Source organism: Microcaecilia unicolor, chromosome 5 (assembly GCF_901765095.1).
Source record: "Microcaecilia unicolor chromosome 5, aMicUni1.1, whole genome shotgun sequence".
Classification (NCBI taxonomy): Eukaryota; Metazoa; Chordata; class Amphibia; order Gymnophiona; family Siphonopidae; genus Microcaecilia; species Microcaecilia unicolor.
The window spans coordinates 203,461,699-203,475,702 of NC_044035.1; the positions used below are offsets into that span (position 1 = coordinate 203,461,699).

Below are 14,004 nucleotides of genomic sequence, written 5' to 3' on the forward strand. Positions count from 1 at the left end.
GAGCTCTGCTGGACTCTGACGGCTCGTGCCTACCTTCCAGAGGCGAGGGCCGACACTCTTCTGTCTCTCGTCTCCTGGGTGCGGGCGTCTCAGCAGATCACAGCTCGGCAGATGTTGATATTGCTCGGCCACATGGCCTCCACAGTGCATGTGACTCCCATGGCCTGCCTTCACATGAGATCAGCTCAATGGGCCCTAGCTGCTCAGTGGTACCAAGCCGCTGGGGACCTAGAGGACGTAGTCCTGCTGTCCACGAGTTTTCTCCAATCCCTGCATTTGTGGAGAATTCGGTCCAATTTGACTCTGGGACGTCCTTTCCAAATTCCTCAGCCACAAAAGGTGCTGACGACGGATGCGTCTCTCCTGGGGTGGGGAGCTCATGTCGATGGGCTTCACACCCAAGGGAGTTGGTCCCTTCAGGAAAAAGGGTTGCAGATCAACCTCCTGGAGTTGCGAACGGTCTGGAACGCTCTAAAGGCTTTCAGGGATCAGCTGTCCCAACAAATTATCCAAATTCAGACGGACAATCAGGTTGCTATGTATTACATCAACATGCAGGGGGTCACCGGATCTCGCCCCCTGTGTCAGGAGGCCATCAGAATGTGGCTTTGGGCTCACTGGAATGGCATGTTTCTCCAAGCCACGTATCTGGCAGGCATAAACAACAGTCTGGCCGACAGGTTGAGCAGGATCATGCAACCTCACGAGTGGTCGCTCAATTCCAGAGTGGTACGCAAGATCTTTCAAGTGTGGGGCACCCCCTCGGTGGATCTCTTTGCCCCTCGAATCAACCACAAGGTCCATCAGTTCTGTTCCAGACTTCAGGCCCATGGCAGGCTAGCGTCGGATGCCTTTCTCCTGGATTGGGGGAAAGGCCTCCTGTATGCTTATCCTCCCATACCTTTGGTGGGGAAGACTTTGCTGAAACTCAAGCAAGATCGAGGCACCATGATTCTGATCGCTCCTTTTTGGCCGTGTCAGATATGGTTCCCTCTTCTTCTGGAGTTGTCCTCCGCAGAACTGTGGAGATTGGAGTGTTTTCTGACCATCATTACTCAGATCGAGGGGGCGTTTCTACAGTGTCATGGGATCTCAATGTCATTCTCACCCAGCTGATGAAACCTCCTTTTGATCCACTGGATTCCTGCCATCTGAAGTACTTGACCTGGAAGGTCATTTTCTTGGTGGCAGTTACTTCAGCTCGCAGAGTCAGTGAGCTTCAAGCCTTGGTAGCTCATAACAGAGTAGTTCTCCGCACTCACCCTAAGTTCTTGCTGAAGGAGGTGTCGCAGTTCCATCTGAAACAATCGATTGTCTTGCCAACATTTTTTCCCCGTCCTCATACTTGCCCTGCTGAACGTCAGCTGCACACATTGGACTGCAAGCGAGCATTGGCCTTCTACCTGGAGCAGACACAGCCCCACAGACAGTCCGCCCAATTGTTTATTTCTTTTGATCCCAACAGAAGGGGAGTGGCTGTCAGGAAACGTACCATTTCCAATTGGCTAGCAGATTGCATTTCCTTCACTTACGCCCAGGCTGAGCTGACTCTTGAGGGTCATGTCACGGCTCATAGTGTTCGAGCCATGGCAGCGTCAGTGGTTCACTTGAAGTCAGCCACTATTGAAGGGATTTGCAAGGCTGCGACGTGGTCATCCATCCACACATTCACATCGCATTACTGCCTTCAGCAGGATACCCGACGCGACAGTCAGTTTGGGCAGTCGGTGCTGCAGAATGTGTTTGGGGTTTAGAATCCAACTCCACCTCCCTAGGCCCATTTTTATTCTATTCCAGGCTGCACTCTCAGGTGGTTGAATAAGTTTATATCAATCTCAGTTATGTCCTTGCCGTTGCAAGGCCCAATTGACCCTGTTTGTTGTTTTGAGTGAGCCTGGGGGCTAGGGATACCCCATTAGTGAGAACAAGCAGCCTTCTTGTCCTCGGAGAAAGATAAAGCTACATACCTGTAGAAGTTATTCTCCGAGGACAGCACTCTGATTGTTCTCAGCAACCCGCCCACCTCCCCTTTGGAGTTGTGTCTTCCCTTTGTCTTTGCTATTTACTGGACTGGCGAGCACACTCGCGTTCGGGTGGGAAGACGGTCGCACATGCGCAATATGCATGCGCACGCTAGGGCTAGCAAACATTGTTGCTAGTGAAGATCTCCGATCGGAGGGGGCTGCCGTGGACGTCAACCCATTAGTGAGAACAATCAGCCTACTGTCCTCAGAGAATACCTTTTACAGGTATGTAGCTTTCGCTTTATCAACTTATACAGTGGGGGAAATAAGTATTTGATCCCTTGCTGATTTTGTAAGTTTGCCCACTGACAAAGACATGAGCAGCCCATAATTGAAGGGTAGGTTATTGGTAACAGTGAGAGATAGCACATCACAAATTAAATCCGGAAAATCACATTGTGGAAAGTATATGAATTTATTTGCATTCTGCAGAGGGAAATAAGTATTTGATCCCCCACCAACCAGTAAGAGATCTGGCCCCTACAGACCAGGTAGATGCTCCAAATCAACTCGTTACCTGCATGACAGACAGCTGTCGGCAATGGTCACCTGTATGAAAGACACCTGTCCACAGACTCAGTGAATCAGTCAGACTCTAACCTCTACAAAATGGCCAAGAGCAAGGAGCTGTCTAAGGATGTCAGGGACAAGATCATACACCTGCACAAGGCTGGAATGGGCTACAAAACCATCAGTAAGACGCTGGGCGAGAAGGAGACAACTGTTGGTGCCATAGTAAGAAAATGGAAGAAGTACAAAATGACTGTCAATCGACAAAGATCTGGGGCTCCACGCAAAATCTCACCTCGTGGGGTATCCTTGATCATGAGGAAGGTTAGAAATCAGCCTACAACTACAAGGGGGGAACTTGTCAATGATCTCAAGGCAGCTGGGACCACTGTCACCACGAAAACCATTGGTAACACATTACGACATAACGGATTGCAATCCTGCAGTGCCCGCAAGGTCCCCCTGCTCCGGAAGGCACATGTGACGGCCCGTCTGAAGTTTGCCAGTGAACACCTGGATGATGCCAAGAGTGATTGGGAGAAGGTGCTGTGGTCAGATGAGACAAAAATTGAGCTCTTTGGCATGAACTCAACTCGCCGTGTTTGGAGGAAGAGAAATGCTGCCTATGACCCAAAGAACACCGTCCCCACTGTCAAGCATGGAGGTGGAAATGTTATGTTTTGGGGGTGTTTCTCTGCTAAGGGCACAGGACTACTTCACCGCATCAATGGGAGAATGGATGGGGCCATGTACCGTACAATTCTGAGTGACAACCTCCTTCCCTCCGCCAGGGCCTTAAAAATGGGTCGTGGCTGGGTCTTCCAGCACGACAATGACCCAAAACATACAGCCAAGGCAACAAAGGAGTGGCTCAGGAAGAAGCACATTAGGGTCATGGAGTGGCCTAGCCAGTCACCAGACCTTAATCCCATTGAAAACTTATGGAGGGAGCTGAAGCTGCGAGTTGCCAAGCGACAGCCCAGAACTCTTAATGATTTAGAGATGATCTGCAAAGAGGAGTGGACCAAAATTCCTCCTGACATGTGTGCAAACCTCATTATCAACTACAGAAGACGTCTGACCGCTGTGCTTGCCAACAAGGGTTTTGCCACCAAGTATTAGGTCTTGTTTGCCAGAGGGATTAAATACTTATTTCCCTCTGCAGAATGCAAATAAATTCATATACTTTCCACAATGTGATTTTCCGGATTTAATTTGTGATGTGCTATCTCTCACTGTTACCAATAACCTACCCTTCAATTATGGGCTGCTCATGTCTTTGTCAGTGGGCAAACTTACAAAATCAGCGAGGGATCAAATACTTATTTCCCCCACTGTACATGAGTATATACAGTAAGTCTGAATCATAGGATGCATTTCAATATTTCATAGTGGTGAATGACTCCATTCCTTAGTATCCTATCAGACTAATGGGTGGTGTCCATCTACTAGCAGATGGAGAGAGAGAATGATAATAGTTCTCAATTGATTTGGCCCTTAAGGGTATTCTGCAGCATAGAATGTTCAGTATTTCTGTGTCTCCCAAGCGGATGGATGATGGACTAGCAACCCTGCTCCTGACCTGGTTTCAGTTGAGCTTTAACTACCCTTTTGAGGTTTTGTGTTCCTTAGCCAGTTTTATGCTGAAGCTCAGTTGAGTTGGAGGTGCCTATTTGGCTTGTTCTCCTGAATCAGCTTCTCAGCTGTGTTTTAGTTGAGCTGGGATTGCCTATTTGGCTTGCCTCCTGAACCAGCTTCTCAGCTATGTTATAGTTGAGTATGGAGTGCCCTCCTGGGCTTGTTCTCCTGACCCAGTTTAATGCCTGGATTTCAATTCAGTTGGGAGTGCCTTCTTTGGCATAAGCTATTGTTAAAAAAAAAAAAAAGGTTGCCATTCTATGGAGCTGAGGTGTATCTCAGAGGTCTCTCAGATCCCTACCCCTGGACCATCAACATTTCCTTTGGAAGTCAGCCTACATTTTGTGAGCCTGTTCTGATTTATTTCAGTGTACTAGTGTTTCTGTTCCTGTTTAAATACACACAGGTATCTGGCTTGTTCATTCCCCATTGCAGGTTCTTTCTCCTCCTCAGCTGTCTGAGTTACTGACAGAAATCCTTGTTTTGTTTTCTTCAAGCAGTAAATATTTCTCTGTGGCTCTTTGTTTTTAGCTACTTCTTTTTCTGGGTTACTTTAAATTTCTGTTACAGTATTTTCCCACCAGAATTCTCTTCCTTTTTCTTTTAGCTGGTGTTTGGCTTTTTGGTTTTTTTTTTTGTAATTATGCTGCTTGACAGTAGTAAAATCTTAATATTTATGAGCTCTTCTTTCCTTGTGTTTAAAAAAAAATGAAAAAGGCAGCTCACATTAAGTGCCTCTCCTTTTTATTCTTTCTCAGGTGTGGATCCTGAGGTCAGCTAATAGTTATCTTGGGAGCTGCATTTATGAATATGCTGGAACATACTGCTGTTCATTTCTATGTCAGTTCTCATGTCAGCTGTACAGTATATTGTGCTTTATATAGTCTTATTCTTTGCAGAGTAACATCTCCTATCTATATTTCTATGCTGGAGATTAGACTGTATATCTTAGTTTAGAACTTCGGCTATATTTCCCACAAGAATCAATTCTCTGTTTTCTTTTATTATGAAATTATCTATATTTTTACCTGAGAAAATAATCTCAGTTTCAGCAAGAGAAAAGGGATTCTTTTTTTCCTTTATTTTCTGTTATAAAGATATTTCCTGCTCATTAAAAAAAAAAAATCTTCTGAATTGTTCAACTATGCATAGACTTGTCCTAGTCGGCTCCTTTTTTTTTTTTTTTACGGTAGAGAGAGTTGTTTTTTCATTCTGTTTACATTTCCTGTCTGGTCAAAGCTGTACAATTCATCTGTTGACCTATGTTCTGCCAAATTAGACGGGCACAATCTGCTTCAAGATGAGCTACTCATCTGGCTTACCAGATTTAGGGCTCTTTTTATGAAGAATGTGAAGAAGCACGTGCAATTCCCGTTGGCTTTTTCGCATTCAGTGCACACTAATTGGTAGTGCTGCTTTGTAAAAGGAGCCTGGTAGCACTATTTTTCAGTTACAGAAATGATACAGCCAAAGAAGTTTGGTAGCCAGGGCTGATTTGCAGCTGGCTCAGTTGCCCAATTGCACAGTTATTCTATTCAGCTGTAGTGCACACCCCTTACTATATCTTCCTGTGCTTCACAGGTTCTGTGTGGCACAGTTGATCACCTGGGTTGCAAGCTTTCTGCACAGGATGGCAGCCTCCTAAGTTAAGAGGTTGCAGCACAGTGGCACATTTGCAGCAACCGCCTTGGCTCCACGGTGACTCTGGCAACCTGTGTGGCACATTTGCAACAACTGCCTTGGTTCCACAGTGGCTCTGGCAACCTATGTGGCACATTTGCAGCAGGACACTTGTGTGGCACATTTGCAGCAAACATCTTGGTTGCCCAGTGGCTCTGGCCACCTGTTGTGTGGCAGCAGCCACCTATATTGCACAATTGTAGCAACTCTTTAGGTTTCTTCCTAGTAGCAGCAACCACCTTTATTACTCTCTCCTACACCAGCTACCTGTGTTACTGTTGAAACTACACAACAGAGGTGGTGGACCTCTGTTGTGTAGTTTCAACAGTCACTTGTTCTGCATTGCTGCAACAACTGGTCGTTTCCATAGTTTCATTAACTGCCAGTACTGCTCAGCTTAAGCAGCTGCCTATTTTCCATCCCTGCATTAACCACCTGGAACGCCCTGTACCAGTATTTCATTATGCAACTGAATAGACAAATTTCTTTTTTTTTTTTTTTTACCTTCAGTAGTCGCCTGCATGTCATAGAGTTTCAAGTCAGTTGTATAGCGTGCTAGTAGCCATCTGTGTAGAATGGCTACTCTCTCACCCTGTATGTGCACTGGCTGCCTGTATAGCACAGTTCCAGCAGTTGTCTGTGGCTCAATTGTGGAAACTTTGTATATGGTACAGTTGCATAGTTGCCTACGTGGCATCATATATACCAACTGACTGGGGGGTATTTAGATACACATTTATACAGATTCTCAGGCAACAGTTGACTGTTTGACCTCAGCTGCAGTACCCATAATTAAGGTATCAGATGCAGCATTTATGCACTTGCTGTAGTTATCATATTACATGCAGCATCTGAAGATAAGGTTTCAGCTGCAGCATGCAAGTGTGTGTCTTCAGATGTATCGCTGTCTGTATGGTGCCAGTTACCACAGCTATCTCTACTATTCTGACGATGGTATGGTACCAGCTACTGCAGCCGCCTATACGGTTCCAACTACTGCAGCCGCCTATATGGTTCCAGCTACTGCAGATGCCTCTGTCATCAGCCACCGTAGCACCTGTATAACATCAGCCACCATGGCCAACAGTTTTATACCAGGCACTCCAGCCATCAGTATTACAGTAGCTGTCACAGCGCCTCTATGACTCCAGATAACCATGGCTACCTATATGGCACTTTCTGCCACTGTTGACTATATGTCACCAGCTACTGCGGATGCCTGTCAGGATACAACTGTGCATTGACTTCTATAGCTCCTGCTACAATGGTGGCCTGGATGTCTCCAGTTTTGACATCCACGTCTATAGCTCCAGTTGCCGTGGCTACATGTGTAACATCTCTTGATTCATTTGCTATGGTACTTGGCTGCATCAGTAAAATGTCTTCTTTGGTTTTAGTGGCTGACTATGTGCTTCATCTAGTCTGCACAACTATTTACTACAATTTGGCTGGTCACCCATATGGCTCAGGCTATATAAACAAAGTAGGTACTTTGTGTGATTCTACAGTCTAGCTGTTTTTGCACAGCTAACTCGATAGCACTGGTATTAGCCATCGCTGTTGCACAACTTCAGGAAGTCTCTGATATTGTGGTTTTATTTTGAGCCTAATAGGCTACCATTTTTGATTGTCCTGTCTGAGTGTCTCATATTTTGTGGCATGTCTCAGGGCCTTCATGCTCTCTTCTTGTTCTTATTGTGACATTTGGATTTTCATGTCTCTTTATACAACATTTTTTTGGAACAGGTCTGTCAATAGCCATTCTATTTAGACCCCATTTTCCCTTCTTTTTTCTCAGTGGAGGGTGATTCATCAGTTTGCTTCTAGATTTTTCTGGTTGTCACAGATGTAGACAGAGAAGCATAGTGGAATTTCAGCTCCTGATAGCTTTCTTTTTATATTCCCCTATCTGTGTCTTAGGCTGTTGCTTTTCAAAGACCCATTCAAGAAAAATCACCAGTTGAAGTTGTTTCTTGCTTTATGCATCTCTTCCATGGTTTATCAGTGCTATTTTTTATTATTCCTATTTATCATATGACTCGCTCCCTTCTCCTTTTCCACACCGTTTGTCTTTTCAGAGTCCTTCTGATTAGTTTTGGTTCTTTCTACTGGGTTCCACTAGATAGGATCTGTAAGTAAGCCTATTCCAGTTTCTCTCTTTTTTTTTTAGTATTTAAAACTTGTAGTCTAATCCTACATTGGAGACGCTGCTTTTCTACATCCCATTGGTTTGGACTGGTCCGATAGGAGGCAAAGAAAGGAAATGTTATGTCTTACCTGATAGCTTTCATTCCTTGAGTCCTATCAGACCAGTCCAGAATCCCTCCCTGGTTGATTAATTTTATTTTGGTTACAAGCTGTAGTTTTCAGATATCACTGATTCTAGTTTTTTTTTTTCCTAAGCTATTGTATATCGCATGTCTCCTGACTTGGTGAAATATTTGCATGTCAGTAGAGTATCTACAGCAGTGGCTGGTAAGATTTTGACCTGATTGAGACATTTGATCTCAGAGTTTCAATGCTGACCATCAGGTGGATTTTGAGCTCCATTGCTTGGCTGTTTGAAATGCTGAATATTCTATATTGCACGGATACCCTTAAGGGGTGAATCACTTGAAATATTTTCATTCTCTCTCTCCATCCACTGGTAGACAGATATAGCCCATTGGTCCGGACTGGTCTGATAGGACTAAGGGAAAGAAAGACATAAAATCTTTGTTTTCTACATCACCTTGCTCTCAGAGCCTCTTGGATTCAGGAAGATGATTAAAAAATTAGTTTAAATTTCCTACAACATTGGAAGCCTGAATTGGACTGAACTGGATGGGCTAGCTATAAATTCTCATTATTTTATCATTTATTTCAGTGTACAGTCCAGCAGAGCAACTTTTTCACCTCAATTTCAGAGGCTTGTCTTTTTCCTTTCAATTGGACTCATGGATGGAAGCTCCAAAATATGAGGTCAGAACTTAAATGTTTAACTAATGAATATAATGGGGGAAGAGAAATTTTTCACTGACTTTTTAAATGTCAATTACTTTTCCAGTCTAACCTTTTCCTTTAGGTTTTTTTAAAAAGTTTTTTCCCACAAAATTTCAAAATAGATTTGAGAGTTTGTACATCTTCTGAAGATAGCTGGGTGATGAGAAGGGCATACTCTTTTGATAGGCCATAATTTTGAGATTGATGTGTTAATGTAAAATAAGGGCACTATTTTGTTAGCAGTGAATACAGATAACTTTACTAATTACTGGTTTGGTCTATGAGTTTAATGAGCTGCCATTGGCTGACAGGAATGGGATACATAATGCATACCTATAGACCTCATACTGTAGTATTATTATTTATATAGTGCTACCAGGTAACATAAGAATAGCCGTACTGTGTCAGACTAGTGGTTCATCTAGCCCACTATCCTGTTTCCAGTCTATGGCACAAGTACCTGACAGAAACCCAAATAGTAGCAACATTCCATGCTACCAGTCCCAGGATAAGCAGTGGCTTCCCCATTTCTATCTCAAAAGCAGACTATGGACTTTTTCTGCAGAAACTTGTGCAAACCTTTTAATAAACCTAGATATGCTAACTGCCGTTACCACATCCTCTGGCAACAAGTTCTAGAGCTTAATTATTTGTTGAGTGAAAAAGTATTTCCTGCTATTTGTTTTAAAAGTATTTCCATGTAACTTCATTGAGTATCCCCTAGTCTTTGTACTTTTTGAAAGAGTAAAAAATAGATTGAATTCTACTCCTTCAACACTACTCAGGATTTTGTAGACCTCAATCATATCTCCCCGCAGCCATCTCTTTTCCCATGTTGAAGAGCCCTGTTATGATTCTACTGAGACAGGCAGGGGAATTTATTTATTATTTATTTGTAGCATTTGTATCCCTCATTTTCCCACCTATTTGCAGGCTCAATGTGGCTTACATTTGCCGTAATGGCGATTGCCATTTCCGGACTACAAATATGCACATGGTTTTGCAAACAAGTGCGTACATACATGGTGGAAGAATGCATTGTGATCTTGCGTACATATTAGCACATGGTTTTACAATCAAGAGCGTACATACATGGTAGAAGAATACATTGTGATCTTATGTTGTTGCTCAGGTGACTTTAGGGTGAGAGTAATAGTGTTTGGCGGTGAAGTTAGTCGGCATTGTGTGGTTGCATAGTAGTCGATTTTAGATTAGAAGTGGTATTGTTCATTAAAGTCATTGAGTTTGCTCAGTCGCAAGATTAGGGTCGGTCCAATCTTATTCTTCATTCTTATTGTTTAGTAGTTAGGACGGTTGTTTGTTGTATGCCTTCTTGAATAAGTCAGTGTTCAGTAGTTTTCGAAAGATAGTTAAATCTTGCGTTGTCTTTATGGTCTTCGGAAGTGCGTTCCATAGCTGCGTGCAAATGTAGGAGAAACTGGTTGCGTAAGTGGACTTGCATTTGGGGTAATGGAGGTTGAGGAATGTACGTGCTGATCTTTTTGCGTTCCTAGCAGGTAGGTCTTATAAGGTCTGTCATATAGGCCGGAGCATCCCCATGTATAATTTTGTGGACCATGGTGCATACTTTGAACGCAATTCGTTCTTTTAATGGGAGCCAGTGTAGTTTTTCTCATAGGGGTTTGGTGCTTTCGTATTTTGCTTTCCCGAATATGAGTCTAGCTGCTGTATTTTGGGCTGTTTGCAGCTTCTTAATGACTTGTTCTTTACAACCTGCGTAAATTGTGTTACAGTAGTCTAAGTGGCTCAGCACCATTGATTGTACTAGGCTGCGGAATATGTCCCTTGGGAAGTATGGTTTGATTCTTTTAAGTTTCCACATGGCGTAGAACATTTTCTTTGTTGTATTTTTCGCATAGTCTTCTAGTGTGAGATTTCGGTCAATCGTAACTTCCAGAATTTTCAAGTTGTCAGAGACCGGGAGAGTATAGTTTGGAGTGTTTATAGTATGTTTTTATTTAAGTTGTATTGTGAAGATAAGATGAGACATTGTCTTTTCTGTGTTTAGTTTCAATTGGAATGAGTGGGACTCGCTTCTGATTGGCCTCTCAGGAATTGAGCTGACAGAAGTCAGACCTATTTAAACTTACCTCTCCCTACAGCAGATGCTCTAGCGTTAATTCCTGTCATCTGAGCTCTTACTCAGTCTGTGCTCGTGGCACAGTGTGTATCTTGAGGAGTTTGCTTGCTCTCCTTTTTGTTTGTGGTCTGTGTGTGTGTGCTGGTTGTAACCAGTGTGTCCTTGTTTGCTTCTCTGCATTGCAGCTGGGTCTGTCCTCTGCCTCATTTCTCCCTGTCTCTGTTAGGCAGCCTTGCTGTCCGTGGTAAGCTAGTTCCTGCTTTGTTTGTTTAGTTTCCCTTTACTCAGTGGTTCTGAGAGAAGAGGACATTTCTCTGGTAAGTGTACGCTACTTTGCTTGTGCTTTGGGAACTTAAAGATTGGGGTTTAAAGGAGGAATTGTAGGTTAGTGTTAGGCAAAATTAAGAAGCAAATTTTAACAGCTAATCTCCATAGTCTTTTCCACTTAGTTTTAAAAGCTTTGGACCACAGCATTAACAGATAGAATCTAACAGCCACTGCAGGATCTAATTTAGTATTAAGGGCGAATAAAAGAGAGAGAGAGAGGGAAAAGCAAGCAGGACCTAGTTTTAAGGGGAGAATAAAAAGAGAGAGAGACCGAGAAAAGCAAGCATCATTAACTAGTTGCCATAGTGTATAAACCCTTTCCCCATAGTTTTAAACTGAATTTTTCTCTAGAAATAGTCAGACTATTTCCCCACAGTTTTAAACTGAAACCTTTTCTAGAGGTAGGAACTAAACAGCCAAGAACTCCTTTGTTCTAAACGGCAGTTATTTTCTTTTCCTTGGCTGCTGGAGAGTTAGCTCATCCAGTGACCTCAATTAAGTGATAATTAAGGTGTGGGGGAAGTTAGGGTTACCATTTTGTGTCCTCTGAAAAACAGGACACATGTCACGCCCCCTACCCCGCCCCCACCACGCCTCATACCCCGCCCCCGCCACGCCCCCTTCGGGTCCTCGTTCCGCCCCTCTATTCCCCGCCCCCCGTCACATGGTTCCCCCCCCTCACATATTCCCCCCCTCACTTACTATCTAGCCCTGGTGGTCTAGTAGGGTCTTCTCTTCGGGGCAGGAAAGAGCCCCCTCTTTCCTGCCCGGAGCGCTGCCTGTCCTTGCCTGCTGCATCGGTCTGGCTGGAGATTCAAAATGGCCACCGAGAGTTGAAGTGGCCTCGCGAGAGTTCAACTCTCGGCGGCCATTTTGAATCCCCAGCCAGACCGAGGAGGATGATAGACAGGGGAGGCAGCGCTCCAGGCAGGAAAGAGGGGGCTCTTTCCTGCCTCGAAGACGTCACTAGACCACCAGGGAACATGGTAAGGAAGGGGAGGGGACGGGAGTAGGGTTACCACGGCGCCGATCGCCCGCCCACACGCACGCGCCTGCCCGCACCCGCGCCCACGTTTGTCCAGAAATCCGGACAAACGTGGGTGCAGGCAAAATCCGCCGGACGCCCCGGACATGCCCTCAAAAAGAGGACATGTCCGGGGAAATCCGGACGAATGGTAACCCTAGGGGAAGTAGAATACTTGCATAGGTTGCGGAATCAGCTAAAAGAGCCTGTTCAAAAGAGGCCCCTTAGATTCAAAAGTATATAAAGAGGAAAGGTCCCACTGAACTTTCTTTCTGAGAAGTTCTGAGAGAAGAGGACATTTCTCTGGTAAGTGAACGCTACTTTGCTTGTGCTTTGGGAACTTAAAGATTGGGGTTTAAAGGAGGAATTGTAGGTGAGTGTTAGGCAAAATTAAAAAGCAAATTTTAACAGCTAATCTCCATAGTCTTTTCCACTTAGTTTTAAAAGCTTTGGACCACAGCATTAACAGAATCTAACAGCCATTGCAGGATCTAATTTAGTATTTCCCCCCCCCCCCCCCCCCCCCCCCCACCCCTAGGACAACTCCTCATTTATAGTCAGTTATTGTAATTAGGGTAACAAGCAAGGAGTGCTCTTACAGAGTTTTAAATACATTTCATTACCACCTAAGAAGGAAATACTAAATAAATCATATAATATACTATCTAAAGTAAAAGACACTTTTATATTAGGCTAATATCCTTAATACTGTAGCAAGTTTTAAATTATTGAAAAACTCAAAAAACACTAAGATGGAGTCAGCAGTCCAGCAGCGAGAGGGGTGCTATCCAGTCTTTTGCATTCAGTGTCACATGTATGATTATCTCCCAGTTGGTGAGATGTCATATGTTTGCGCCCGATGCAAAGAGCTCCTAGCTCTTAGAGAACGTGTCCGTTCTCTTGAGGCTAGAGTAGCAGACTTGGTGGAGCTGAGGGAAACAGAGAGGTACATAGAGGAGACCTACAGGGATGTTGTAGAGAAGTCCCACCTCCAGTCTAGTAGCCCTTGTGCTACCTTGGAGGAGGGAGGTCTCCTAGAAGGAGAGCATCACCCTGGTGAAGTAGGAAGTACTCCTGTAGCCAGGACCTGCCCACCAGGGGATGTACTATCCTCTCGCACCGAGGATATGTCTCCAAGTGCTGCCCGGGAGGGAAAGGTTAGGACAGCTGTTGTAGTTGGTGATTCGATCATTAGGCATATAGATAGCTGGGTGGCTGGTGGATGTGAGGATCGCCTGGTGACTTGCCTGCCTGGTGCGAAGGAGGCGAACCTCACACGTCACCTAGATAGGATTCTAGATAGTGCTGGGGAGGAGTCCGCTGTCTTGGTACATATGGGTACCAATGACATAGGAAAATGTGGGAGAGAGGTTCTGGAAGCCAAATTTAGGCTCTTAGGTAGAAAGATCAAATCCAGATCCTCTAGGGTAGCATTTTCAGAAATGCTACCTGTTCCACACGCAGGGTCCAAGAGAGACAGACAGAGCTCCGGAGTCTCAATGCGTGGATGAGACGATGGTGCAGGGAGGAGGGTTTTAGATTTGTTAGGAACTGGGCTACATTCTAGGGAAGGGGGAGCCTATTCCGAAAGGATGGGCTCCACCTTAACCAGGGTGGGACCAGGCTGCTGGCGTCAGCTTTTAAATTAGAAATGGGGGGGAAGGCCGACAGTCGCTCAAAAGCGCATGGTTCGGGAAAAGGTTTCTTGCAAAGATACC

General features: G+C 44.5%; 1 protein-coding gene across 4 annotated transcripts in view; it reads left to right on the forward strand.

The window, feature by feature from the left end:
• The window catches only part of C5H16orf70 (chromosome 5 C16orf70 homolog), a 1,028,424-nt gene that overhangs the window by 321,584 nt on the left and 692,836 nt on the right, over window positions 1–14,004 (forward strand). For all 4 annotated transcript variants that reach the window (XM_030203715.1, XM_030203714.1, XM_030203713.1 and 1 more), the window contains one exon: window positions 8,719–8,813. In XM_030203715.1, the coding sequence (XP_030059575.1) occupies window positions 8,719–8,813 (95 nt within the window). The remainder of the gene's footprint in view (window positions 1–8,718; window positions 8,814–14,004) is intronic.